General features: G+C 52.4%; 1 protein-coding gene and 1 non-coding gene across 16 annotated transcripts in view; one reads left to right on the top strand and one right to left on the bottom strand.

Annotated features, from left to right (window-relative positions):
• Nucleotides 1–24,376, bottom strand: part of CATSPERG (cation channel sperm associated auxiliary subunit gamma) — a 34,840-nt gene that overhangs the window by 6,435 nt on the left and 4,029 nt on the right. For 7 of the 15 annotated variants that reach the window (XR_008495689.1, XM_054462553.2, XM_063657675.1 and 4 more), the window contains exons 4-20: nt 19,386–19,530; nt 18,990–19,116; nt 18,741–18,813; nt 16,664–16,819; nt 10,827–10,998; nt 8,438–8,575; nt 6,745–6,804; nt 6,425–6,544; nt 4,964–5,014; nt 4,730–4,859; nt 3,705–3,816; nt 2,636–2,794; nt 2,440–2,552; nt 1,436–1,649; nt 1,024–1,086; nt 721–919; nt 463–581 (exon numbers count right to left, since the gene is read on the bottom strand). Coding sequence is in view for 14 of the 15 variants with exons in the window: in XM_054462553.2 (XP_054318528.1) it covers nt 463–581; nt 721–919; nt 1,024–1,086; nt 1,436–1,649; nt 2,440–2,552; nt 2,636–2,794; nt 3,705–3,816; nt 4,730–4,859; nt 4,964–5,014; nt 6,425–6,544; nt 6,745–6,804; nt 8,438–8,575; nt 10,827–10,998; nt 16,664–16,819; nt 18,741–18,813; nt 18,990–19,116; nt 19,386–19,530 (2,151 nt within the window). In the remaining variant the exon portion in view is untranslated. The remainder of the gene's footprint in view (nt 1–462; nt 582–720; nt 920–1,023; nt 1,087–1,435; nt 1,650–2,439; nt 2,553–2,635; nt 2,795–3,704; nt 3,817–4,729; nt 4,860–4,963; nt 5,015–6,424; nt 6,545–6,744; nt 6,805–8,437; nt 8,576–10,826; nt 10,999–16,663; nt 16,820–18,740; nt 18,814–18,989; nt 19,117–19,385; nt 19,531–24,376) is intronic. The other 8 variants (XM_054462557.2, XM_054462559.2, XM_054462560.2 and 5 more) reach the window with 5 other exon arrangements.
• On the top strand, nt 14,166–14,267 carry LOC129021248 (small nucleolar RNA U13). The gene has a single exon (XR_008495983.1). It is a non-coding gene; the product is annotated as a small nucleolar RNA U13 (small nucleolar RNA).

Below are 24,376 nucleotides of genomic sequence, written 5' to 3'. Positions count from 1 at the left end.
GGAGGCCGAAGTGGGCAGATCATTTGAGGTCAGGAGTTCAAGACTAGCCTGGCCAACATGGTAAAACCCCATCGCTACTAAAAATACAAAAAATTAGCTGGGTGTAGTGGCGTGCACCTGTAATCTCAGCTACTAGGGAGGCTGAGGCAGGAGACTCGGTTGAATCTGGGAGGCAGAGGTTGCAGTGAGCCGAGATCGTGCCATCGCACTCCAGCCTGGGCGACAGAGCAAGACTCCGTCTCAAAAGAAAAAAAAAAGTTCGCTGGAAACTGTGGCGCATGCCTGCAGTACCAGCTACTCAGGAGGTTGAGGGAGGAGGATCGCTTGAGCCCAGGAAGCCAAGAATGCAGTGATCGCTCCACTAGCACTCCACCCTGAGCGACAGAGCAAGACCCTGTCTCAAAACAAAACAAAACAAAACAAAAAAACCTCCCTTGATCCCAAGTCCCCGGGGGGCCTCACCGAAAACAGCACCGAGTTGCGATTAATCATGACCTCCTGCTTCACGGAGGCCTCGATGCAGGCGGGGTCGGCCAGCACCACGCCCACGTCCACCTGGCTATGCAGCTGGAAGGCGGCGCCTGCTCCGGGCAGTAAATGGGATTAAGGCCTCCCTCACAGACAGGCCCCGCCCCTCCGATGGTGTCCCCGCCCCCCAGGCTCCCAGATTCCGGCAGCCCTCGCCCCGCCCTTCGGGCTCCACTCTGGTCCCGCGCAGACCGAGTTCTGTCTGCGTCCGGAACGTGTGGCCCTGCGCCGACAGGAAGATGGCGAAGCTGTACTCAGTGCCCTTGTCCAGGAAAATGCGCTCCGGCAGCTCGTACGCGGACTCGAGGTTGTAGATCTTTTCGTAGCTGTCCATTTCTACGGACACGCCGCCTGAGCTTCGCCAGTTGCTCGCCAGGAAGAAGTAGTAATCCTGGGGTACCGGATGCGCGGGGCAGAGTCAGCGCCGGGGATGGGGGCACCGTGAGGGGTTTCCGGGCGCCGCCCCTTTCCCGGCTCCCAATCCGCTCCGCCTACCTGGTCTTGTTTGTTGTTCTCCCACCAGCGCCAGGTGGGGTCGTGCACCGGGTCCGCGTACGGCTGCAGGGATCGCCCGGCACCGTGAAGGGATTGGGCAGCGGGGCGAGAGCCTCCAGGCAAGCGGCATCCCCAGACCACCTCCTAGCCTCAATGCCAGCCCCCAACCCAGAGCAGAAGATACACACCCCAGCCCATCCCCAAACCCCGCTTTCAACCCGGCCACACCCCCAACGCCTTCCCCTGGAAGTCCTGCTCAAGCCAGGCCCCGCCCCCAGGTCCCCCACCCACCCACCACCAATCCTGTTCTCCAATCCCGCTGCGCTCCGCTCCACAGGCCTCGCCCTCTAAAGCCCGCTCCCCGCTGCCCCAGTCCGGTCTCAGGCCTGCCCGCCCGCCGCCGGACGCCCACCTTGTCGTACACGGAGTGCAGCCACAGCAGGTAGTAGACCAGGCCCTGGTAGATGGCGAGCGAGTTCTCGTTGTGGAAGCCCGAGCGCTCCAGGACGCGCGGCGGCCGCGCCCGGTAGCGCTCCTGGCGCGTGTATCTCTGCGGACGGGGCAGGCTCCGCAGGCGCATCACCGAGAAGGGGCAGAAGTTGATGAAGGAGAGCATCAAGTAGCCCCTGGGCAGTGGCAAGGGGGAAAGGCTGCTGGCTCTAAGGCACCCCGCGCACTGGAAGCTTCCGCAGGCCTCTTTCCCACCTCACCCACTTCCCGTATCGAATCCAGCCCGGATCTTCCTCCTCAGCGTCAGCCTCTGCTGCCCAGAGGCCTCTGCACACATCCCCTCGGACGTCCCTCGATCCCTGGAGACCAGAGTCCTCCCTACTCAAGGGGCAGTCGCCATCTGCCTGTCTACTTTATTCCATCTCCCGCTTCCTCCTTCCACCCCAGCGCCCCAACCCTGTCCCGACTCCAGCTGCCTCCCTGGGTTGCTCTGATCCACCCTCCGCAGGACGACGACCGGAGACATCATTATGGCACGCGGTAAAATCCGATCCTGCAGTTCTTTCCCTTAGTCCCATCCATGGCTCTCCCAAGACCCTCAAGATGAAGTCCAAGTTTCTCCCCATGACCACCAGGCTCACGTTGTCCCCCTTCTCATCAGGGCCTCTGCACAGGTGGTTCCCCCTTTCTGGAACACCCTTCCCCACCTTATCACTTGACTAATCCTTCCTTACCCTTCTTGCCACAGTGCATACACCTCCTCCTCCTTGAAGCCCTCCCTGATGCACCTTCCCCCCCGCTAGGTTGGGCTCCTCCTCTGAGCTTCCATAAGTGCTGAAATCCTGCCATCATAGCCCTGAGGTTGTCACTGGGGTTAGCTCGGTCTCCCCTCTCTCAAGAATGGTAGCTTCAGGAGGTCAGTGCCGGGACCCCTCAGACCCCTGTCATGGTCCGGTGTCTTCTCACCCTTTCCGCTCCAAGTCATAGCGGCTGGTGTGCTGTTGATACATCAGAAGCTGCTCCACGGGCATGAGCCTCTTGACCAGCTGGCCCTTCTGGTTGTTCATAAGGTACACCAGCTGCAGGGGGAAGGCAGGGCCAGGTGAGCTGGGGTCAGCCCTCCTGGGGTGCCCCGATGTCCCCGCATAGCCCTGCCGGGCACCTGGTACAGTTTGCTGTCTTCGTAGAAGAGGGTCAGCATGGTCTCATTGGATGCGTAGAGAGAGGACTGTTGCATCAGCTGTAAGCTGATGTGCACCTGCCAGCCCTTGGAAGGGAACAGCTGGTACACCCGGTAGCTGCCCTCCAGGAGGTACCAGATCTGCGGGTATGACAGCCAGATGTGTGTGTGTCAGGACCATGGGGTCCTCTGATCCCACCTCACCCTCTGCCCAGTGTGGTGGCCCCATTGTTTGAGGGATGAAGTTTGGAAACTCACCTCCACTGGGATCAAGGGCGCTCCCCTTCCTTTTCTCTGTGGTGCCATGTCTCTACTTCCCTGAGCCCAATCACCTCTGGTTCCAGCCCTCACATACTGTGATCACTTTTTTCAATGTTTTTGGTCTGTTTGGGTTTCTGGCAGTTGCGACCTAAGCATCCCTAACATGCACACTCCCTAACAGCCACGGTTCCTAGAGCCGAGACCTCTTTTTTCTTCTCACTCTTTGCAGCTTCCAGGGTCTCACCATTTCCTTGGCCTCAGTTTCCCATCTCTGCACTGATGCCCACCCCCATACACATCTGAAGGGAACCTTCACTCCCCTTCCTGAGTCACAACCTGGGGGATCCCCTCCAGCCTCCAAGATGTCCCCCTCCATGTGGTCTCCCCCATGAAGCCCTCCCTGACATGCACAACCCCCCAGACTGGGCCAGGTACCCCTACTTCCATAGGTAATATTTTCCCCATTGCAGCCCTGACCGCTCTGTGTTCTCCAGCATGGGGGCAGGCACACAGTAAATGCTCAATATTTATGAAGCGAACAACCACACTGTGGGATGATAGAGGGCTGCCTCTGAACATCAGATCATAGCTCCGGTCTGCATGACTTTGGAGCTGACACTTACCCTGAGTTCCAGGGGTTTCAGCTATAAATGGAGCTTCACCGCCCTTTCTCAGGGTCCCCGAGGGTGCCCCCTTCCCTTGGCTCCTTTACTGTGACAGGGGGAAAGAGAGGCCCTTGGGGTTTGGGGGTGGGCAGAAAGGGAATGGGGAGAGGGGCAGGGCAGCCCACCTCCTCTGTCTCTGTGACAATAGCCACAGCCCCACGGAACGATCTGGCCATGTATTTGATGGACAGCTCCTTGGGGAAGTCTGCCAGGTAGATGAAGTTTTCCTTGTTAGAGCTGCAGGTACAGAGATGGAGAGCTAGGCGCATCCTGGACAGCCGCTTCCCCCAATCCCAGGCCTAATAACACGGGAGCCACTTACTGTTTCTCCACTTGTAAGGACATGCAAAGGAAGCTTGAAATCCTAGCTCCCGCCCCCCATCCCAAACCCTTTGAGAGTCTCCAGCTCCCCATCTGTAAAACAGGAGCATTGGGCCAACCTGGCAGTTTGCCAGCCACCCAAGAAGGTGGCTCAGGGGCCCCTAGGTTCCTGAGGGTCGAGAGGGTGGCTGGGGTGGGGAGGATCCTAAACTGTCCCTAGAAAATGCTTGTCAATTAGCCAGGCACAATGGTTCACACCTGTAATCCCAGCACTCTTGGAGGCTGAGGCGGGAGGATCACCTGAGGTCAAGAGTTTGAGACCAGCCTGCCCAACATGGTGAAACCCCATCTCTACTAAAAATACAAAAATTAGCCAGGCATGATGGCACGCAGCTGTAATCCCAGCTACTCAGGAGGCTGATGCAAGAGAATCGCTTGAATCCAGGAGGCGGGGGCTGCAGTGAGCTGAGATTGTGCCACTGCCCTGTAGCCTGGGTGACAGAGCGAGACTCTGTTCCAAAACAAAAACAAAAACAAAAACAAAAAAACCCCTAGAAACTGCTCATCTATTGCTCACACAGGCTGGGTCTTTTTATAAGGTTTCATTTTAAGAAAAGGGCTCCCACAGCTTTAAAACATTGGCTTCCCCCGTCCCAGCACTGACTACCCTAACGGTGTGTTCCCCATCACAGTCCTGGTAACTTCTGGATTTGTGCATCCTTTGAAGGTTTGGTGAGACTTGCCTAGCCTGGTCTTGAAAGGGTCCCCACCGTAAAGGTGCTGGGGAGACAGAGTATGCCTGGCCCACCCGGGGGTGGTAGAGGCCCACCTCTGCAGGAGGAAGTTGCCCCAGATGAAGATCAGGTTGTTGTACGGGTTACAGAAGATGCCCTTGGGGGCCATTGCAGTGCTGGTGTAGGACTCTGTCCCTAGGATCATCAGGAACTCCAATCCTCGAGCTGACCGGGGCAGAGGAAGAGAGGACACAGCAGTGAGGTGGAGTCACCTGGGCCCCTCCTGGCCCACAGCCGCCCTTGAGGCCACCTCTGCCTTCCCCTCCTACCTTCAGGGATGAACTCTGGGATGTGGTAGAGAAGTTCCAGGTCATCACTAGCTACAGGTGGGGAGAACACAGTAAAATCTCCTGCGGCCCTGCGCTTTCAAAACCTGGAGCTGGAGCAAGTTGTTTGCTTCTCAGCCTCCTGTAAAACCCTCCAAAGAGCTTCCCACTCGGGCTTGCTAGTCCTTAGAGTTTCTTTTCTTTTTTTTTCCCCCCGAGACAGGATCTCTCTGTCGCCCAGGATGGAGTGCAGTGGTGTGATCTCGGCTCACTGCAACCTCTGCCTCCTGGGTTCAAGTGATCCTCCCACCTCAGCCTATGGAGTAGCTGGGATTATAGGGGCACACCACCACCATGCCCAGCTAATTTTTTTTTTTTTTCGAGATGGAGTCTCGCTCTGTTGCCCAGGCTGCAGTGCAATGGCATGATCTCGGCTCACTGCAACCTTTGCCTCCCAGGTTCAAGCGATTCTTCCGCCTCAGCCTCCTGAGTTGCTGGGTTTACAGGTACCCACCATCATGCCCAACTAATTTTTGTATTTTTAGTAGAGACAGGGTTTCACCATGTTATCCAGGCTGGTCTTGAACTCCTGACCTTAGGTGATCCCCCGGCCTCGGCCTCCCAGAGTGCTGGGATTACAGGCGTGAGCCGCTGTGCCCGGCCAATTTTTGTATTTTTAGTAGAGATGAGGTTTCGCTATGTTGCCTCGGCTGGTCTTGAACTCCTGATCTCAAGCATTCCACCCACCTTGGCATCCCAAGGATTACAAGCACGAGCCACCACGCCTGGCTCTGCTCTTTTTTTTTTTTTTTTTTTGAGACAGGGTCTTGCTCTGTCACCCAGGTAGTGGCATGATCATAGCTCACTGTAGCCTCAACCTCCTGGGCTTATGCTATCCTCCCACCTCAGGTATATTACAAGTAGCTGGGACTACAGGCGCACCTCCATACTCAGCTACTTTTTTTTTTTTTAATTTGTAGAGACAGCCTCTTGCCATGTTGCCCCAGGCTGGTCTCGAACTCCTGGCCTCAAGCAATCCCCTGGCCTCGGCCTCCCAAAGTGCTGGGATTACAGGTGTGAGCCCCGTGCCTAGCCCTTTAGAATTTCTTCATGTGAATTATAAAAAGGCACTGCCTCTGAGAGGAAACAGTCCTGTTAAGGCACAGGACGTGTCTCCTCTGACCCCTCGGTTGGGGGTTTTGTGCACTGCACAGCCTGTACAACTCTACATAGGGGCCCTATTCTCACTGCAGGTAAAATAAAATCTCTTTATTGTGAGCCACAGGGCCCTTGCAGATCACCAAGCCTATATCCTGTTCTCCACTGCTACCCCTCAACCAGGAGTGACACAGGTAATGTCACCCTCCCTCTGTCTGCTGGGCACAGATCCCTCAGGATGGGCATGCAGTCCACAGTCTGGGATCCTGCCCCTTTGCGCCCAGCCGCTTGCATCGCCCTCATTACCTGTGTTGTAGCTGACCACCTGGAAACGTTTACTGGCATTACCATATCCAGTCTCCACCAGCAGCAGTAGGGTATACTCACCCGCGATGTATTCAGACCAAATTATGGAGCAGGTGGTAACTGAGAGGGAAAGGGGCAGTCCAGAGCCGCCCCAGGGCTCAATAGCCTTGGTCCTGTGCCAGCTGTGCCCCTCCCCATAACTCTCACCCCTCCCTAAGACACTGCCCATTCTTTCCCATGATCCCTGCCACCCTCCCCTGCTCTTCTGCATCCTCAGTTTCCCCAGCCTCCCACCGCAGACCCATCGGGGGAATGAGTACCTCCTATCTGCTCGCACACAGACCACTTCCTGGGCAGCATCTCAAAGGACACCTGGCCATCTGCAGAGCAAGGTGGGGTTCATGTTCAGGCCCTCTCCCTCCTGTCTGGCAGCCCATCAAGCCAACTCCGATTGGCCTCCTCATGCACCAGCTCCTCAGTCCTTGGGATCTCATTCTCTGGCCTTTCGTCCCTCACACCTGGCCTATCAGAGCATGTCTGTCTTTGGTCACGGTCATTAGACTGTGGGTCTCATGGCTCAGGTCTGGCCATGTGACCCACAGTGGGCCGATCAGAGTTTACTCTGGGATTTGTGTTAGAATTAATGGGAAAGATGCTGTCTTCATTCTCTTGGCGTGACTCAGACTAGTAGGTGACTTGAGTCTCAAGCTTTAAGGGGCCACCTTTAACCTCCATGGAGGAATAGCTACCTAAAAATGGACCCAAATTATAGGACCAATAATAATAAACAGTTTGTAACACTCACCACATCACTAGCACTAAGACCTTTACAAAAACCAACTTATTTAATCTTTATATAAACCCAGTGACCTAGATACTAGTACTACCATTAGCCACATTTTGTAGGTGAAGAAAACGAGATCAGAGAGGTCAAGTTACATATCGAAAGGCACACAGCGAAGGTGTGACGGAGCAGTCTCTCTCCAGAATCTGTGCTATAATTAATTACTATGCTGCACTACCTTACCAAGAGATGGAGTCCTGATGACCTACCCTGTGAGCCCCTGGATCCAGCCATACCTGAAGTTGAACCGTAGTCTTTTCATTTATGTAAGTCCACAAATTCTTTGTGCTTAAGTTATTATTATTATTACTATCACTATTATTAAGACAGTCTCACTCTGTTGCCCAGGCTGGAGTGCAGTGGCGTGATCTTGGCTTACTGCAACCTCCGCTTCCCAGGTTTGAGCAATTCTTATGCCTCAGACTCCCAAGTAGCTGAGACTACAGGTGCATGCCACCATGCTCAGCTGATTTTTGTATTTTTAGTAGAGATGGGGTTTCGCCATGTTGGCCAGGCTGGTCTCGAACTCCTGACCTCAGGTGATCCACCCACCTCAGCCTCCCAAAGTGCTGGGATTACAGGCATGAGCCACTGTGCCCAGCTGTACTTAACTTATTTGTGAATTGGGCTTCTGCTATTTTTGTTTTTTGGGGGGATTTGTTTGTTCGTTTTGAGACAGAGTCTCACTCTGTTGCCCAGGCTGGAGTGCAGTGGCGCAACCTCGGCTCACTGCAACATTCATCTCCTGGGTTCAAGTGACTCTCCTGCCTCAGCCTCCTGAATAGCTGGGATTACAGGTGCCTGCCACCATGCCCAGTTAATTTTTTTATTTTTAGTAGAGATGGGGTTTCACCATGTTGGCCAGGATGTTCTTGAACTCCTGACCTCAAGTGATCTGCCTGCCTCAGCCTCCCAAAGTACTGGGATTACAGGCATGAGCCACTATGCCCAGCTCTTCTGCCCTTTAAAACCAAGTACATCATGAAAGATACATAACATACCCCCAAGCCCTACCCCTACAAACTACCACCACCACCACCACCCCTCCCCTCAGCCTGGGGGGCCTCCTCAGGGCACATGGTGATGAGTGAGGGCCCAAGGTTAGAATCCTCGGAGGTGAGAGAGGGTATGGAGGGGTCCCTGGGGCTGACAGAGGCCCACACCCTTACCTCTGATGGTCCCGAAGTATACATAACCCTCATGCTTGCCCATGGTGAGGGCCATTATGTACTCAGAGCCATTGCTATGGAAATACACAGGGCACAGCTTCTTGATGCACTCGCTGGCCAGGACACGAACCCAACTGCCTAGGGAAGTCAGCATGGGGCCTCAGACCCAGGTGGTTGGATCTGGGGCCTCCACCCCCCGCCCACATTTCCCTGGCTTTAGTGAACCTGATATCTGTCCTCTCATGCTGAAGCACCTGTTCAGTGTGGTGTCAGGGAGCACCTGGCAGAGGGCACCCGCTGCCTTTGAGAAAATCCTCCTTGCTCACACTCTGTCCACGAGGGTCAGATCGGGCTGACACCTCCCTTGCACTCCCTTGGCCACAATGATTAGCATGTGACCAAGCTGGCCAAATCAGAGGCAATATCAGCTTGCAATCAGCAACAAGATGCTCTTTTCTGGGGCTACTGAGGGGCATAAAAGTCTACAGTTGCTGGGCAGGGGCCTGAATCACTGTGGCATGCACAAGGAGGTGACTGTCTAACCGTGACAGTGACCCCCTGGTGCAGCCATTCCTGAAACCAACATGCTCCTGGGCTTTTCAGCCATGGAAGCCAATAAACACCCCTTTTCTTTGGCTTAAGCCAATCTGAATTTGGTTCCTCCCACTGTCAAAGTGCCCTAAGTAAGAAAGACAGAAAGCAAAGCTGCTGGGAACATGCATTCACTTATGAAATGTAAGTTACAGTCCAATTTCCAGTGACTCTGTAAGCTGACAGTTCTCACTGAGATGGCGGGGAAAACTAGAAGAAATAGGAGAGCTTTGGTATCTTTTTTTTTTTTTGAGACAGAGTCTCACTCTGTCGCCCAGGCTGGAGTGCAGTGGCACGATCTCGGCTCACTGCAGCCCCGCCTCCTGGGTTCAAGCAATTCTTCTGCCTCAGCCTCCCGAGAAGCTGGAAGTACAGGCACATGCCACCACACCCAGCTAATTTTTGTATTTTTAGTAGATACGGGGTTTCACCATATTGGCCAGGCTGGTCTCAAACTCCTGACCTCATGATCCGCCCTCCCAAAGTGCTGGGATTACAGACATGAGCCACTGTGCCTGGCCTTTTTCTTTCTTTCTTTTTTTTTTTTTTTGAGATGGCATCTTGCTCTGTCGCCTAGGCTGGAGTGCAGTGGCGTGATCTCAGCTCACTGCAAGCTCTGCCTCCTGGGTTCAAGTGATTCTCCTGCCTCAGCCTCCCGAGTAGCTGGGACTACAGGCATGTGCCACCACGCCCAGCTAATTTTGCTAATTTTTTGTATTTTTAGTAGAGATGGGGTTTCACCGTGTTAGCCAGGCTGGTCTCGCACTCCTGACCTTGTGATCCACCTGCCTCGGCCTCCCAAAGTGCTGGGATTACAGGTGTGAGCTACCGCGCCCAGCCACGGTATCATTTAAAAATTAAGTTGAATAGTCTCTCTTTTTCATCTCTCTTGCTTTTTCCTCTCTTTCTTTTTTAAACTGAGTCTCGCTCTGTTGGCCAGGCTGGAGTGCAGTGGCACGAACTCAGCTCACTGCAACCTCTGCTTCCTGGGTTCAAGCAATTCTCCTTTCTCAGCCTCCTGAGTAGCTGGAATAACAGGTGCCTACCACAATGCCCGGCTAATTTTTGTATTTTTAGTAGAGATGGGGTTTCACCAGGTTGGTCAGGCTGGCCTTGAACTCCTGACCTCAAGTGACCCACCCGCCTCGGCCTCCCAAAGTGCTAGGATTACAGGCATGAGCCACCGCACCCAGCATTTTTTTTTTTTTTTTTTTTGAAACAGGGTCTTGCTCTGTCTCCCAGGCTGGATGCAGTGGTGTGATCATAGCTCACTGAAGCCTCAAACCCCTGGGCTCATGCGGTGCCCCCTCCCGTCAGCCTCTTGAGTAGTCTGGCCTCCTGAGCCACTGTGCCTAGACTCTTTTTTCCTCTCCAATGAGTTTCCCTTGAGGCTTTGCCCATCTGTTTCTCTCTCTCCTCCTGCTCTGTCTTTCTGACTTGCCATGCCCCTCTCTCCCTCTGACTTTCTCCCCGTCTGGTCTGTCTTGGCATGTCCTTCTGCCACTGTGTGTGGGCACACGCGTGTGTCTGCCTCTCTCTACCTCCCTTTACTCTCACACCCCCCCTTCTCACAGCTGCTCACAATTCCCAGGAGGGTCTGGGTAGAAGCCTTATCCCGGCAAAAAAAAAAAAAAAGGGCAAGGCAAGGCCCATTAGGGGTGGGCAGGGGTGATTTGGGGCCTTGGCAAGTTCCTTCCCCTCTGCCTCACCCACAGCAATTCCAGCCCCAGGTACCTTCAGTGGAGGGGTTCACCGGGGTGCCCTCCCCCGGCGTGGGTCCCAGCCGCAGCACACTCACCACTGCCACGGTTTCTCTCATAGAGTGTGGTATAGGTGCCTGTAAAATAGTAGACCAGCTGGTTCTGCCGAATGAAGAGGGTGCTCTCGGTGGCAATAGTGTCATAGATGGTGGCCGTGAAGCCAGAATGGGGGCAGTAGAAGGAGCCCACCCAGCAACTGTCAATGCTCAGCTGCAGGGGAGCAGAGGCTAGTGGTGAGCAGGTGGCCTTGGCCTCAGCCCCCATGTCCTGCCTTGTGGGAAGCTCCTGCTCTGACAGCTGCTTGGGAGGGACACACGTAGCTGCCCCAGGGCACTCTCCCTGCTCAGCCCGCAGCAGCACCTTGGTAGCCAAACCTCCCCCACATGGACCAGAGAAGCAGGTGACCCAGGCCTGAGCCACTTCAGGCTTCGTGTGCCCCCTGGAGTTGGGCAGTGCACAGCATGCTCAACAGTCCTTAGCGGTCCTTGTGCCCTTGGCTACAGTCAGGGTTATACCTACATGGATACAACACCCCATGCTCACCCCAAGGGACATTTTTTTAAAGGCTGGATCTGGCTCTGTCACCCAGGCTGGAGTGGTATGATCATAGTTCACTGCAGCTTCAAACTCCTGGCTCGAACGATCCTCCCACCTCGGTCTCCCGAATAGCTGGCGTGACAGGTGCTCACCACCATGCCTAGCTAATTCTTTTATTTTTATTTTTGTAGAGGTGAGGTCTCGTTATGTTACCCAGGCTGGTCTTGAACTCCTGGGCTCAAGCAGTCCTCCCGCCTCAGCCTCCTGAGTAGCTGGGACTACAGGTGCTTGCCACCATTCCCAGCTAATTTTTTTTTTTTTTTGAGGCGGAGTCTTGCTCTGTCATGCAGGCTGGAGTGCAGTGGTGTGATCTTGGCTCACTGCAAGCTCCACCTCCCAGGTTCACACCATTCTCCTGCTTCAGCCTCCGGAGTAGCTGGGACTACAGGCGCCCACCACCACGCCCGGCTAATTTTTTGTATTTTTAGTAGAGACGGGGTTTTACCGTGTTAGCCAGGATGGTCTCAATCTCCTGACCTCGTGATCCACCCGCCTCGGCTTCCCAAAGTGCTGGGATTACAGGCGTGAGCCACCACACCCGACCTCCCAGCTAATTAAAATAAATAAATAACTGTGTAGACGGGAGTCTTGCTACGTTGCCCTGGTCTTGAACTCCTGGCTTCAAGCAGTCCTCCTGCCTCAGCCTCATTGGAAAGTTCTGACTCATTTAACTCACTAGGCATCATGTTGGGCATGGTGATTGTGTTGGTTTTGTTCGGGTGGTAGGGACCTGAGCTCTACCAACTGGAAGGAATCTTGTGACTTTGGGGATGTGGGGATTCTTGGGAAAGATCTTTCCCACTGAATGTGGGCTTGAGAAGATGCAGCCTCTGTAGTCTTCAGTTCCAGAAAACAGGACCATTTTTTGTTTGTTTGTTTTTTGAGATAGGATCTCACTCTGTCACCCAGGTTGGAGTGCAGTGGCACAATCCTGGCTCACTGCAACCTCTGCCTCCCGGTTTCAAGCGATTAGCTTGCCTCAGCCTCCCGAGTAGCTCGGATTAGAGGTGCCCACCACCATGCCTGGCTAATTTTTGTATTTTTAGTAGAGACGGGGTTTCACCATGTTGGCCAAGCTGGTCTCGAACTCGTAGACTCAAGTGATCTGCTCACCTTGGCTTCCCAAAATGTTGGGATTACAAGCCTGAGCCACCGCACCCAGCCGACAAGACTGTTTCGAGCATCAAGTCAATACAGAGGAATGTGGCCGAGTGCCTGTAATCCTAGCACTTTGGAGGCTGAGACAGGTGGACTGCTTGAAGCCAGGAGTTCAAAACCAGCCTGGCTAACATGGTGAAATCCCATCTCTACTAAAAATACAAAATATTGGCTGGATGTGGTGACACGTGCCTGTAATCCCAGCTACTTGGAAGGCTGAAGCAAGAGAATCGCTTGAACCCAGGAGGCAGAGGTTGTAGTGAGCCAAGATTGCACCACTGCACTCCAGCCTGGGTGACAAGAGCAAAACTCCATCTCAAAAAACAAACAAACAAACAAAAAACAGAGGAATGTGGTCCAAGAGGTGAGGCGAGAAACCCCATCTCAGTGATACTGTTTGAAATCCTGGGCCAAGCAGAGCCTGACGTCCTGAATTTTTTGGTCTCGTGAAACAATAAATTTTCTTCTCCACTTTCAGGAGGTGGCTAGGGAAGCTCTCAAATCCATTTCCCCATATTTTTTGGTGATTGAGTTTAGCTGGGCATGTACCACCCAGTGTCCCTTGCAGTTGGATGTAGCCAGGTGACTCCTTCTCACTAGTGGAAGGTCAGTGGAAGTGAAGTTTGCTTAAAAGAAAATGGCTTGTCCTCTGCTTCTGCTCCTCCCCTTTCCCAGTGGCTGCCAACACCTTGAGCCCAGGGGTGGTGAAGAGAGAAAATGGAAGGAACAAGGTTCTTCATCTCTGGACCGTTATGAGAATGAGCAACGGCCGGGTGCGGTGGCTCACAACCTGTAATCCCAACACTTTGGGAGGCCAAGGCGGGCAGATCATTTGAGGTCAGGAGTTCGGGACCAGCCTGGCCAACATGGCAAAACCCCATCTCTACTAAAAATACAAAAATCAGCCAGGTGTAGTGGTGGGTGCCTGTAATCCCAGCTACTTGGGAGGCTGAGGCAGAAGAATCACTTGAACCTGGGAGGCAGAGGTTGCAGTAAGCCGAGATTGCGCCACTGCACTCCAGCCTGGGCAACAGAGTGAGACTCTGTCTCAAAAAAAAAAAAAAAGAAAGAAAGAAAGAAAGAAAAAAAAGAATGAGCAACAGTCTCTATTTAAGTAATTCCCTTCCAGGGTCTCTTTGTTACAGCATCTATACCTGGACCCCAACCATGAGCCAGGGGAGGATCCGTTTCCTGGGGGCAGTGTGGAAGGGAGTGGTGGAGAGAGACAGGAGCGGGGAAGAGAGAAGACAAAGAGATGAGGCCATCAGGGAGAAATCTCCTTGGTTAGAGAACAAGAATAAGGCTGGGCACGGTGGCTCATGCCTGTAATCACAGCACTTTGGGAGGCCAACGCAGGAGGATGGCTTGAGGTCAGGAGTTCAAGACCAAGCTGGGCAACATGGCAAAACCCCATCTTTACCAAAAATACAAAAATTAGCCAGGCATGGTGATATGCGCCTGTAGTCCCAGCTACTAGGGAGGCTCAGGTAGGAGGATGGCTTGAACCCAGGAGGTGGAGGCTGCAGTGAGCCAAGATTGCATCACTGAACTCCAGCCTGGGTAACAAAGTGAGACCATGACAAAAAGAAAAAAAAGAAAAAGAACTAAAACAGGATCACAGGATCTTCTTGTAGTTTCTAAGCGTGGTGATTGGGTTTTCACCGTCATCTGAGATGTGTCTCCCTCAAGCCTTGTTATGGTGTCTGCCCATTACCTGTCTGACATGAAATAAAAACAAACCCAGGGTTTATTTTGGAGTGGCGGAAATTTTTTGGAAGTAGATAGTGGTGGTAGTGGCATAATATTGTGAATGAACTAGATGCCACTGATGTTCACTTTAAAATGGTTAAATTTATGGATTTCACTTCAATAAGTTAAAAAAAATAAGGAACAAGAATTTGGATGCCTGAATTCAAATTGAACTTGTTTTCATTCCTGTGAATATAAACACCTTTTCTATGACCAGGTGTGATGGCTCACACCTGTAATACCAGCAGTTTGGGAGGCTGAGGCGGGTGGATCACTTGAGGTCAGGAGTTCGAGACCAGCCTGGCCAACATGGTGAAACCCCATCTGTACTAAAAATACAAAATTAGCTGGGTGTGGTGGTGCAAGCTTGTAATCCTAGCTACTTGGGAGGCTGAGGCAGGAGAATCACTTGAACCGGGGAGGTGGAGGTTGCAGTGAGCTGAGATCACACCATTGCACTCCAGCCTGGGCAACAAGAGTGAAATTCCATCTCAAAAAAAAAAGGAAGTTTGTGGAAATTGGCCAGGCATGGTGATCCCAGCACTTTGGGAGGCCTAGATGGGAGGACTGCTTAAGGGCAGGAGTTTGAGACCAGCCTGGGCAACATAGTGAGACCGTGTCTCTACAAACGATTTTTTAAAATTAGCCAGGTAAGGTGGCACATGCCTGTAATACCAGCTACTTGGTAGGCTGAGGCAGGAGGATCATTTAAGTCCAGAAGTTGGAGGCTGCAGTGAGCTATGATCACACCAGTGCACTCCAGCCTCAGTGACAGAGCGAAAGCCTGTCTCTTTAAAAAAACAAACAAACAAAAAAAGTTTGTGTAAATTAAACAATGTCTGAATAGACTTGGCTCAGAACAGAGAAAGCTGACACAGGACAGGAAGATGGTCCACAAACTGAACAAATTCCACATAAGCAGGAATTCAGAGCCAGAGGGGGTCAGGAGAATACTAATCCATGTGGGATCCTCAGAAATTGTGAGTAGGGCTTTTGACCTTGATGGGAGGAGGTTAAGGCAATTTTTTTTTTTTTGAGACAGAGCCTTGCTCTATCGCCCAGGCTGGAGTACAGTGGTACGATCTTGGCTCACTGCAACTTCCGCCTCCCAGGTTCAAGAGATTCTCCAGCCTCAGCCTCCAGAGTAGCTGGGATTACAGGTGCCTGCCACCATGCCTGGCTAATTTTTGTACTTTTAGTAGAGACAGGGTTTCACCATGTTGCCTAGGCTGGTCTGGAACTCCTGACCTCAGGTGATCCGCCTGCCTCGGCCTCCCAAAGTGCTGGGATTACAGGCGTGAGCCACTGCACCGGCTGTGGGTGCACTTCTTAAAGCCAGTTCTCTGGGTAAACCAACCCGGGTTGGTGTTCTCCTGTAGCTGCACTAATTCCAACATAGTTCTGTCGGTGAAGCCAAAAGATCCTTACTTCAGACACTCCCTCCCTATTCTGGGATAATATAGGCTCTCAATGCCTAATAGGAAATCCTTGGGCAAAGATGTATATTGCAATGCAGAATTTTCCAGAGTGTAGAATGTAATGGCACATATATACCATTGGTTATGGAAGCGATTAACTTTTTTTTTTTTTTTTTTTTTTTTTGAGACGGAGTCTGGCTCTGTCGCCCAGGCTGGAGTGCAGTGGCACGATCTCGGCTCACTGCAAGCTCCGCCTCCTGGCTTCATGCCATTCTCCTGCCTCAGCCTCCTGAGTAGCTGGGATTACAGGCACCTGCTACCACGCCCAGTTTTTTTTGTTTGTTTGTTTTTGAGACAGGGTCTCGATCTGTCTCCCAGGCTGGAGTGCAGTGGTGTGATCATAGCTCACTGCAGCCTCAAAGTCCCAGGCTCAAGCAATCCTCCTGCTTCAGCCTTCTGAGCAGCTGAGACTACAGACTCATGCCACCACCCCGGCTAAGTTTTGTATTTTTGGTAGAGAGTCTCACTATGTTGTCCAGGCTGGTCTCGAACTCCTGCTCTCAAGCGATTCTCCTACCTCAGCCTCCCAAAGTGCTGGGATTATAGGCATGAGCCTCTGCACCTGACCAGAAACTATTAACTTATATCATCCTCACAACAATCCTATGAAGTAAATATAATTATTACTCCCATGTTACAAATGGGAATCTGGAGACCGGGTCATTGAACTGCCAGGTCCAGGGTCAGGCAGCCAGGAGGTGGCAGAACCAGGGTTTGAACCTAGGCCCTCTGGCTGTAGAATCTTGTGTTTTTTCTTCATGCTATCTGCCTCTCATGGGGACTGATGTGTCTTTGGGGACTTCTTCTAGAGCCCCAGACCCCACCCAATTTCAGGAGCTGAGGCCCAGCTCCCTCCAAGACTCCCCGCCCACCATCTGCTCCACACCATTCACCTCCACCAGAGAGAAGTCCTTGAAGCTGGTGTCGGTCATCAGGACGTACTTCTCATTGGGAATGCCTCCCAGGATGAGCACAGGTGACTGGTCCACAGTGTGCCACAAGGGCCTCGATGAGACACCCACAAAGTACCGGGGCATCAGGTCGAAGAGCTGCCAAGGAGGGACAGGAGGGATGCCAACACTCCCGCCACTCTCCTGAGGCTCCATCTCATTTAGGTCCAAGGCCTGACCTGGACCCACAAGGCCCCACGCGATTTGTCCTTCTCACTTCCTTGACCTCATTCCTTACCATTCTCCCCCTCACTCCCTCTCTCCCAGCCACACGGCCTCTTCTCTGCTTCTCAGACCTCCCAGGAACATGCCCACCTCAGGGCCTCTGTTTCTCCTGATGAAATGCTCTTCCCTTAGTATCCATGCGATTCTCTCCTTTGGAGGCTTAACCTTCTCAATGAGGCCTTTCTTGACCATCCTAGTAAACATTGCACTCTCCTTCTGCACAGACCCAACTCCCGTTGCCCTGTTCCGTTTCTCTCCAGAGCGCTTACCACCCTTTACCCTACTACAGAATTCACTTGATTTTCACATTTACCAGTTTGCCGGTTTGCCATCTGTCTCCCCCACTAGAGTGTCAGCTCCAGGAGGGCAGAGATTTGGGTCTGTGTGTTCACTGCTGTGTCCCCATGATGCAACAACGTGTGCTCAGTAAGTGCCTGCTGAGTGACTGCATGAATGAATGGGTGAATGCATCGGGATTAAGAATATGGGTATGAGGCCAGGCGTGGTGGCTCATGCCTGTAATCCCAGCACTTTGGGAGGTTGAGGCAGGTGGATCACCTGAGGTTTGGAGTTCAAGACCAGCCTGCCAACATGGAGAAACCCCGTCTCTAATAAAAATACAAAAAAAAAATTAGCTGGGTGTGGTGGCACGTGCCTATAATCCCAGCTACTCAGGAGGCTGAGGTAGGAGAATTGCTTGAACCCAGGAGGCAGAGGTTGCGGTGAGCCGAGATCGCACCACTGCACTCCAGCCTGGGCAACAAGAGCGAAACTCTGTCTCAAAAAAAAAAAAAAAAAAAAAAATTGAATATGGGCATGGGCTGGGCACAGTGGCTCACGCCTGTAATCCTAGCACTTTGGGAGACCGAGGTAGATGGATCACTTGAGCCCCGGAGTTTGAGACCACCCTGGCAACATGGTAAAACCCTGCCTCTACTCAAAATACAAAAACTGAGGTGAGAGTATCACCTGAGCCTGATGAGGTCATTCCCCTGTACTCCAGCCTGGGTGACAGAGTGAGGCCTTGTCTCTACAAAAAATAAAAAAATTATTAGCCAGGCGTGGTGATGGGTGCCTGTAATCCCAGCTACTTGGGAGGCTGAGGCAGGAGAATTGCTTGAACCTGGGAGGCGGAGGTTACAATGAGGCAAGATCGTACCACTGCACTCTAGCCTGGGCGACACAGCAAGACTCTGTCTCAAAAATAATAATAATAATAATGATAATTAATTTAAAAATTAGCTGGATATGGTGGTACATGCCTGTGGTCCCAGCTACTCGGGAGGCTGAGGTGGGAGTATTGCTTGAGCCCAGAAGGTCAAGTCTGCAGTGAGCCATGATTGCACCACTGCACTCGAGCCTGGATGACAGAGCGAGGCCCCATCTCAAAAAAAATATATATATATATATGTGTGTGTGTGTGTGTGTGTGCGCGCGCGTGCGTGTGTATGTACAGGTATGTATGTACACACATGTGTATGTACAGGTATGTACACATGTGTATGTACAGGTATGTATAGAAGTCAGACAGATAACTTCAAGACTTCTTCCATGCTGAGGGACTATGGGAAAATGGTTCCATCCCTTTGGGACCTCAGTTTTCTCCTCTTTATAATGGAGTATGTGAGAGTACGTCCCCTCGATGGCTCACTGGGGAGATTAATGGGATCTTCACGTGGGGCCTGGCATGAAGTTGGTGCTCCCTGAATGGGATCTGCTGCTTTTCTGGGAAGTAACCAGGGCGTCAGCCTAAGGCCCAGACCATTGTCTTTTTCCCCTGCCCAGATTCCCTCACCTTCTCTCCCACAGTGAATTGGATGTTATTGTCCTGGTCCCTCTTCAGGAAGCCGTTGATATTCATCTGGAACCTAGCAGCAGGTGCAGGACAGGCGCAGGTGAGGTCCCAGTGTCAGGGGTTCCACAGCTCGCAGCTGCCTCTCCTCTCCCCATTCTCTCCCTCGGCTCTCCCACTGGGTCCTCTGGGGACCCTGGGGTGAGGAATTCCCCCGGAGTCCACCCCAGCCCCCGTCTTGGGAAAGGGTACCTTTTATCTGGAATGAAGCTCCCCAGGCCATTGCTGCTGACGTCCACACGCATGACCACACTGCCATTCTTGATGGGCATGGGCGTGTACCAGCTCATGCTACACACTTCCTCTGCCATGCACGGCTCTGCAGGGAGGCCCTGGGCACTGAAACTGCTGGGGCCTCCCAATGGCCGGTTCCAGGCCCCAGACCACACTGGGATCCCCCCACAACTCCCCATCCCTGCCTCCACGCCATGGGTCCCACTGGGGCCTCCGTGTGGCCCCTCTAGGCCATGGAATGTGCTGAGCTCCCGCCCCCCCACATACCCTCCTCAGATCATGGCCCCACAGAGGCCCCCAGCAAACCCCACACCCCTGCCAGGCTGCGATCCCTCCCGCCTCACCCAGGCCCACCTTTGCTGCGGAAGGGGGCGGCCTCCATCTGGATCTGCAGCTGCTCTATCTTCCAGCGGTAGAAGTTGACTGGGGACTGGAAGGTGACCAGCACCAGGGGCTTTAGCCCCGTCAGGTGGCCCATGCGCACCAGGTCCTCAGAGGGCTGAGGGTGAGATGGCCCCACAAGTATGTCCTTATGGTAGCCTCTGGGTGCCCCCTGCCTTAAGCCCGCCTCTAACAGTCTGTCTTCTGGGCTGTCCGGGGACAGCACACTGTCCACCATGTGATGGTCAGAGGACATGGTCTAGGTTTCGGGCTTGGATGGGGGATGGGCCAGCCTAGGCGGGGGCAGAGGGGTTAGGGGCTGTGGAGGGAGTCAGAGGCCTTCCTGGAGGAGATGACTCCAGAGCCAGTGTCTGCAGACAGAATGTGCATGTAGGGAATACATAGGGAAGGGCAGCGTGGGATGAACAAAACTGTGCAGGTGGGAGGGATGCTGGGAAGGTGGGAGGGATGTGGCACCCAGGGTGCTGCTTTCCACTCCAGGGATTCCCAGTTCCAGGCTTAAAAAAAAAAAAAATTAGAGAGATGAGGTCTCACTACATTGCCAAGGCTGGTCTTGAACTCCTGGTCTCAAGTGAGCCTCCCACCTTGGCCTCCCAAAGTGCTGGCATTAAAGGCATGAGCCATCTCATCCGGCCCCCAGTCTCACTCTTGAGGTGGGCTTCCACCCTCTCTGTAGCAGACTTTCTGCCACCTATGCAAGTCAGAGGACAGCCAGGTTCTGGGCCTTGAGCTTGGGGTGAGGGTAGGATGGGGCGATTACACAGGAAGGGACTGAGGACGAGGGTGAAAGGGCATGCCTGGACAACCTCCCAGGGATGCGGGATCCTGGCTGGACAGAAAAGGGTGGGGAGCGCTTAGAGTGGAGATGGGAGAAGAGGAGAAAGATGTTTCAGGCATGCAGACCAGCACCAGTGAAGGTCAAGAGGCGTCCCCGAGAGAAGGCGGCACTCAGGCCACCAAGGGGAGGCCTTGGTTGCCGTGGGACCAGGGCAAGGGATTTACCAGATCCAGCCACCTGTGCACAGCCCTTCATCGAGAGGGCTGACTTTCTTTACTTTCTTTGCCAGGCTCCTTTCTTTTCCTTTTTTTTTTTTTTAAGAAGGAGTCTCACTCTGTCGCCCAGGCTACAGTGCAGTGGCATGATCTCGGCTCACTGCAGCCTCTGTTTCCTGAGTTCAAGTGATTCTCCTGCCTCAGCCTCCTGAGTAGCTGGGACTATACGTGTGCACTGCTACCATGCCCAGCTAATTTTTGTATTTTTAGTAAAGATGAGGTTTCACCATGTTGGCCAGGCTGGTCTCAGACTCCTGACCTCAACTGATCTGCCCGCTTCGGCCTCCCAAAGTGCTGGGATTACAGGCATGAGCCACCACGCCATTCTTTAATTGAAAATTGTTTAATTTTTGTAGAGACAGAGTCTACTCTGTTGCCCAGGCTGGCTATTTCTATAATTAATTAATTAATTAATTAATTTATTTATTTATTTTTTACATGGGACAGGGTCTTGCTATGTTGGCCAGGTTGGTCTTGAACTCTTGGCCTCAAGCAATCCTCCAGCCTTAGCCTCCTAAAGTGCTAGGATTACAGGTGTAAGCCACTGCACCTGGCCTTTTTTTTTTTTTTTTTTTTAAAGATAAGGTCTTGCTCTGTTGCCCAGCCTGGAGTGCAGTGGTGCCATCACAGCTCACTGTGACCTCCACCTCTCCCAGACTTCAGCAATCCTCTTACCTCAGCCTCCCAAATAGCTGGGACTACAGGTACTGCTACCACGCCTGGCTAATTTTTTGATTTTTTTTTTTTTTTCCGAGACGGAGTTTCGCACTTGTTGCCCAGGCTGGAGTACAAGGGTGCCATCTCAGTTCATTGCACCCTCTGCCTCCTAGGTTCAGGCGATTCTCCTGCTTCAGCCTCCGAAGCAGCTGGGATTACAGGCATGCACCACCACGCCCGGCTAATTTTTGCATTTTTAGTAGAGATGGGGTTTCACCATGTTGGTCAGGCTAGTCTCAAACTCCTGACCTCGGGTGATCCACCCACCCTGGCCTCCCAAAGTGCTGGGATTATAGGCATGAGCCACCATGCCCGGCCCAATTTTTTGATTTTTTTTGTAGAGACAGGGTCTCCCTATGTTGTCCAGGCAGGTCTTGAATTCTTGGGCTCAAGCAATCTTCTCTCCCCGGCCTCCCAAAGTGCTGGGATTATAGGTATGAGCCACCACACCCAGCGCCAGGCTCCTTTCAATCCTGTCAACTACACCTGTCCCTGGCCCTGCCTGAGTCCACATTGCAGAGGAGGACGTGCTAGTGGGGCAGGGACCTCCTTCCTGTGAGGATGACAGTAGCCACTAACACCCTGGTCCTGTCCCCGTCATGTCCTGCCTGGGCAATGTAGCAGCCTCCTCCTTGTCTCACTGCTCGTGCCCTGCTCCTCCAACAACAGGAGGGAGCCAGTGAAGCCTGGAATCAGATCCCATCCCTTCTCTGCATAGGGGCCTCCCAGGCTCTGTCTCAGAGTAAAAGCCAAGTCCTCACCATGGCCCATCAAGCCCAAAAAAACCTTCCCCCCATCACCTCCCTGACCTCTCCTCCCACACTCCCTCTCACTCACTCTGCTCCAGCCACGAAGTCCTCTTCATAGTTTCTCACACATGCTGACCTCTTTCCTACCTCTGGGCCATCGTGCTGGCTCTTCCCTCGGCCTGGAAAGCTTTGCCTGGCTCTCCTAATAGTCCCCACTTTTTATCATTTGAGTCTCTGTTCAAACCTCTCCAGAGTGACCTTCTCCAACCACCCCCACTAAAACAGTGCCCCCTCTCCTTTCTAACATACTACCTTATTTTATTCTTTGCATTTATTAATACCACTCTCAGAAATTCTTTCATGCCAGCCTTAGGCAACATAGTGAGACCCTGTCTAATTGAAAGTCCACTGGTGTGATGGCTCGAGCCTGTAGTCCCTGCTACTTGGGAGGCTGAGGCAGGAGGATCACTTGGGCCCAGGAGGTCGAGGCTGCAATGAGCTATGATCAAGCCACTGCACTTCAGCCTGGGTGACAGCGCAAGACCCTGTCTCTAAAAAAATAAAATTATTGGCTGGGCGCGGTGGCTCACACCTATAATCCCAGCACTTTGGGAGGCCAAGGCAGGTGGATCACCTGAGGTCAGGAGTTCAAGACCAGCCTAAACAACATGGAGAAACCCCGTCTCTACTAAAAATACAAAATTAGCCGGCGTGGTGGTGCGTGCCTGTAATCCCAGCTACTTGGGAGGCTGAGGCAGGAAAATCGCTTGAACCCAGGAGGCGGAGGTTGCAGTGAGCCGAGATTGCGCCATTGCACTCCAGCCTGGGCAACAAGAGAAAACTCCATCTCAAAAAAAATAAAATAAAACAAAATTATTATTTCTTTTTTTTTTTTTTTTTTTTAAGACAGAGTCTTGCTCTGTCGCCCAGGCTGGAGTGCAGTGTCGCGATCTCAGCTCACTGCAAGCTCTGCCTCCCAGGTTCACGCCATTCTCCTGCCTCAGCCTCCAGAGTAGCTGGGACTACAGGTGCCTGCCACCACGCCCGGCTTTTTTGTATTTTTAGTAGAGATGGGGTTTCACCGTGTTAGCCAGGATGGTTTTGATCTCCTGACCTTGTGATCCGCCCGCCTTGGCCTCCCAAAGTGCTGGGATTACAGGCGTGAGCCACCGCGCCTGCCCTATTATTTCATTTTTAATGTATTTACTTGCTGATTATCTGCCTCCCCAGACAACTGAATCCACAAGAAAAACCTGACCATTTTATTCACCATTGTATCACCTGCAGTAAAAGGGGGGCCTAATTCATAGTGGGTGTTGGGTGACTAGAAAAAGGTATTATTCCCACACAGAGCCTTTTCTATGAGCCAGGTACTGTGCATGCTTTACACATATTTAATCACCATATGATTGTTACCATACCCTTGTTAATGATGAGAAAACTTTGGCACAGACAGGTTAAGTAACTTGCCTGAGAACACACAGCTATTATGTGCCTGGCTTCAGAGTCCAAACAATTAACTATAGCCAAAACAATCTAGAAAAAGAGGAACAAAGTTGGAGGACTCAAACTTCCCCATTTGAAAACTTACTATGAAGCTACAGTAATTAAGGTGTAGGCCGGGCACGGTGGCTCACGCCTGTAATCCCAGTACTTTGGGAGGCCGAGGCCAGTGGATCACTTGAGGTCAGGAGTTTGAGACCAGCCTGGCCAAAGTGGTGAAACCCTGTCTCTACTAAAAACACAAAAATTCGCCGGGCGTGGTGGTGCACATCTGTAGTCCCAGCTACTTGGGCAGCTGAGGCAGGAGAATCGCTTGAACCCAGAATGTGTAGGCTGTAGTGAGCCAAGATCATGCCACTGTACTCCAGGCTGGGTGACAGAGTGAGACCCTGTCTCAAAAAAAAAAAAAGACTGTGTGGTACTGGCATACGAATAGGCATTTAGAGCAATGAATTATTGAGAAATCGATTCATTTAGAACAGAATTGAGTCCAGAAATAAACCCTTATATTTATATTCAATTGATTTTTGACAAAGGTGCCAAGACAATTCAGTGGGGAAAGAATAATCTCAACAGGCCAGGCATGGTGGCTCACGCCTGTAGTCCCAGCACTTTGGGAGGCCAAGGCAGGTGGATCACCTGAGGTCAGGAGTTTGAGACCAGCCTGGCCAACATGGTGAAACCCTGTCTCTACTAAAATATAAAAATTAGCCAGGCATGGTGGCGCATGCCTGTAATTCCTGCTACTCAGTAGGCTGAGGCAGGAGAATCGCTTGAACCTGGGAGGTGGAGGTTGCAGTGAGCCAAGATCACACCACTGCACTCCAGCCTGGGTGGCAGAACGAGATTCTGTCTCAAAAAAAAAAAAAGAAGAATCTCACCAAACGGTACTGGGACAACTGGATATGCACATGTAAAAGC

The sequence above is a fragment of the Pongo pygmaeus genome, chromosome 20 (genome assembly GCF_028885625.2).
Source record: "Pongo pygmaeus isolate AG05252 chromosome 20, NHGRI_mPonPyg2-v2.0_pri, whole genome shotgun sequence".
Lineage (NCBI taxonomy): Eukaryota > Metazoa > Chordata > Mammalia > Primates > Hominidae > Pongo > Pongo pygmaeus.
Note: the sequence above shows the minus strand (reverse complement) of the source record. Positions and strands in the feature narration are given on the sequence as shown.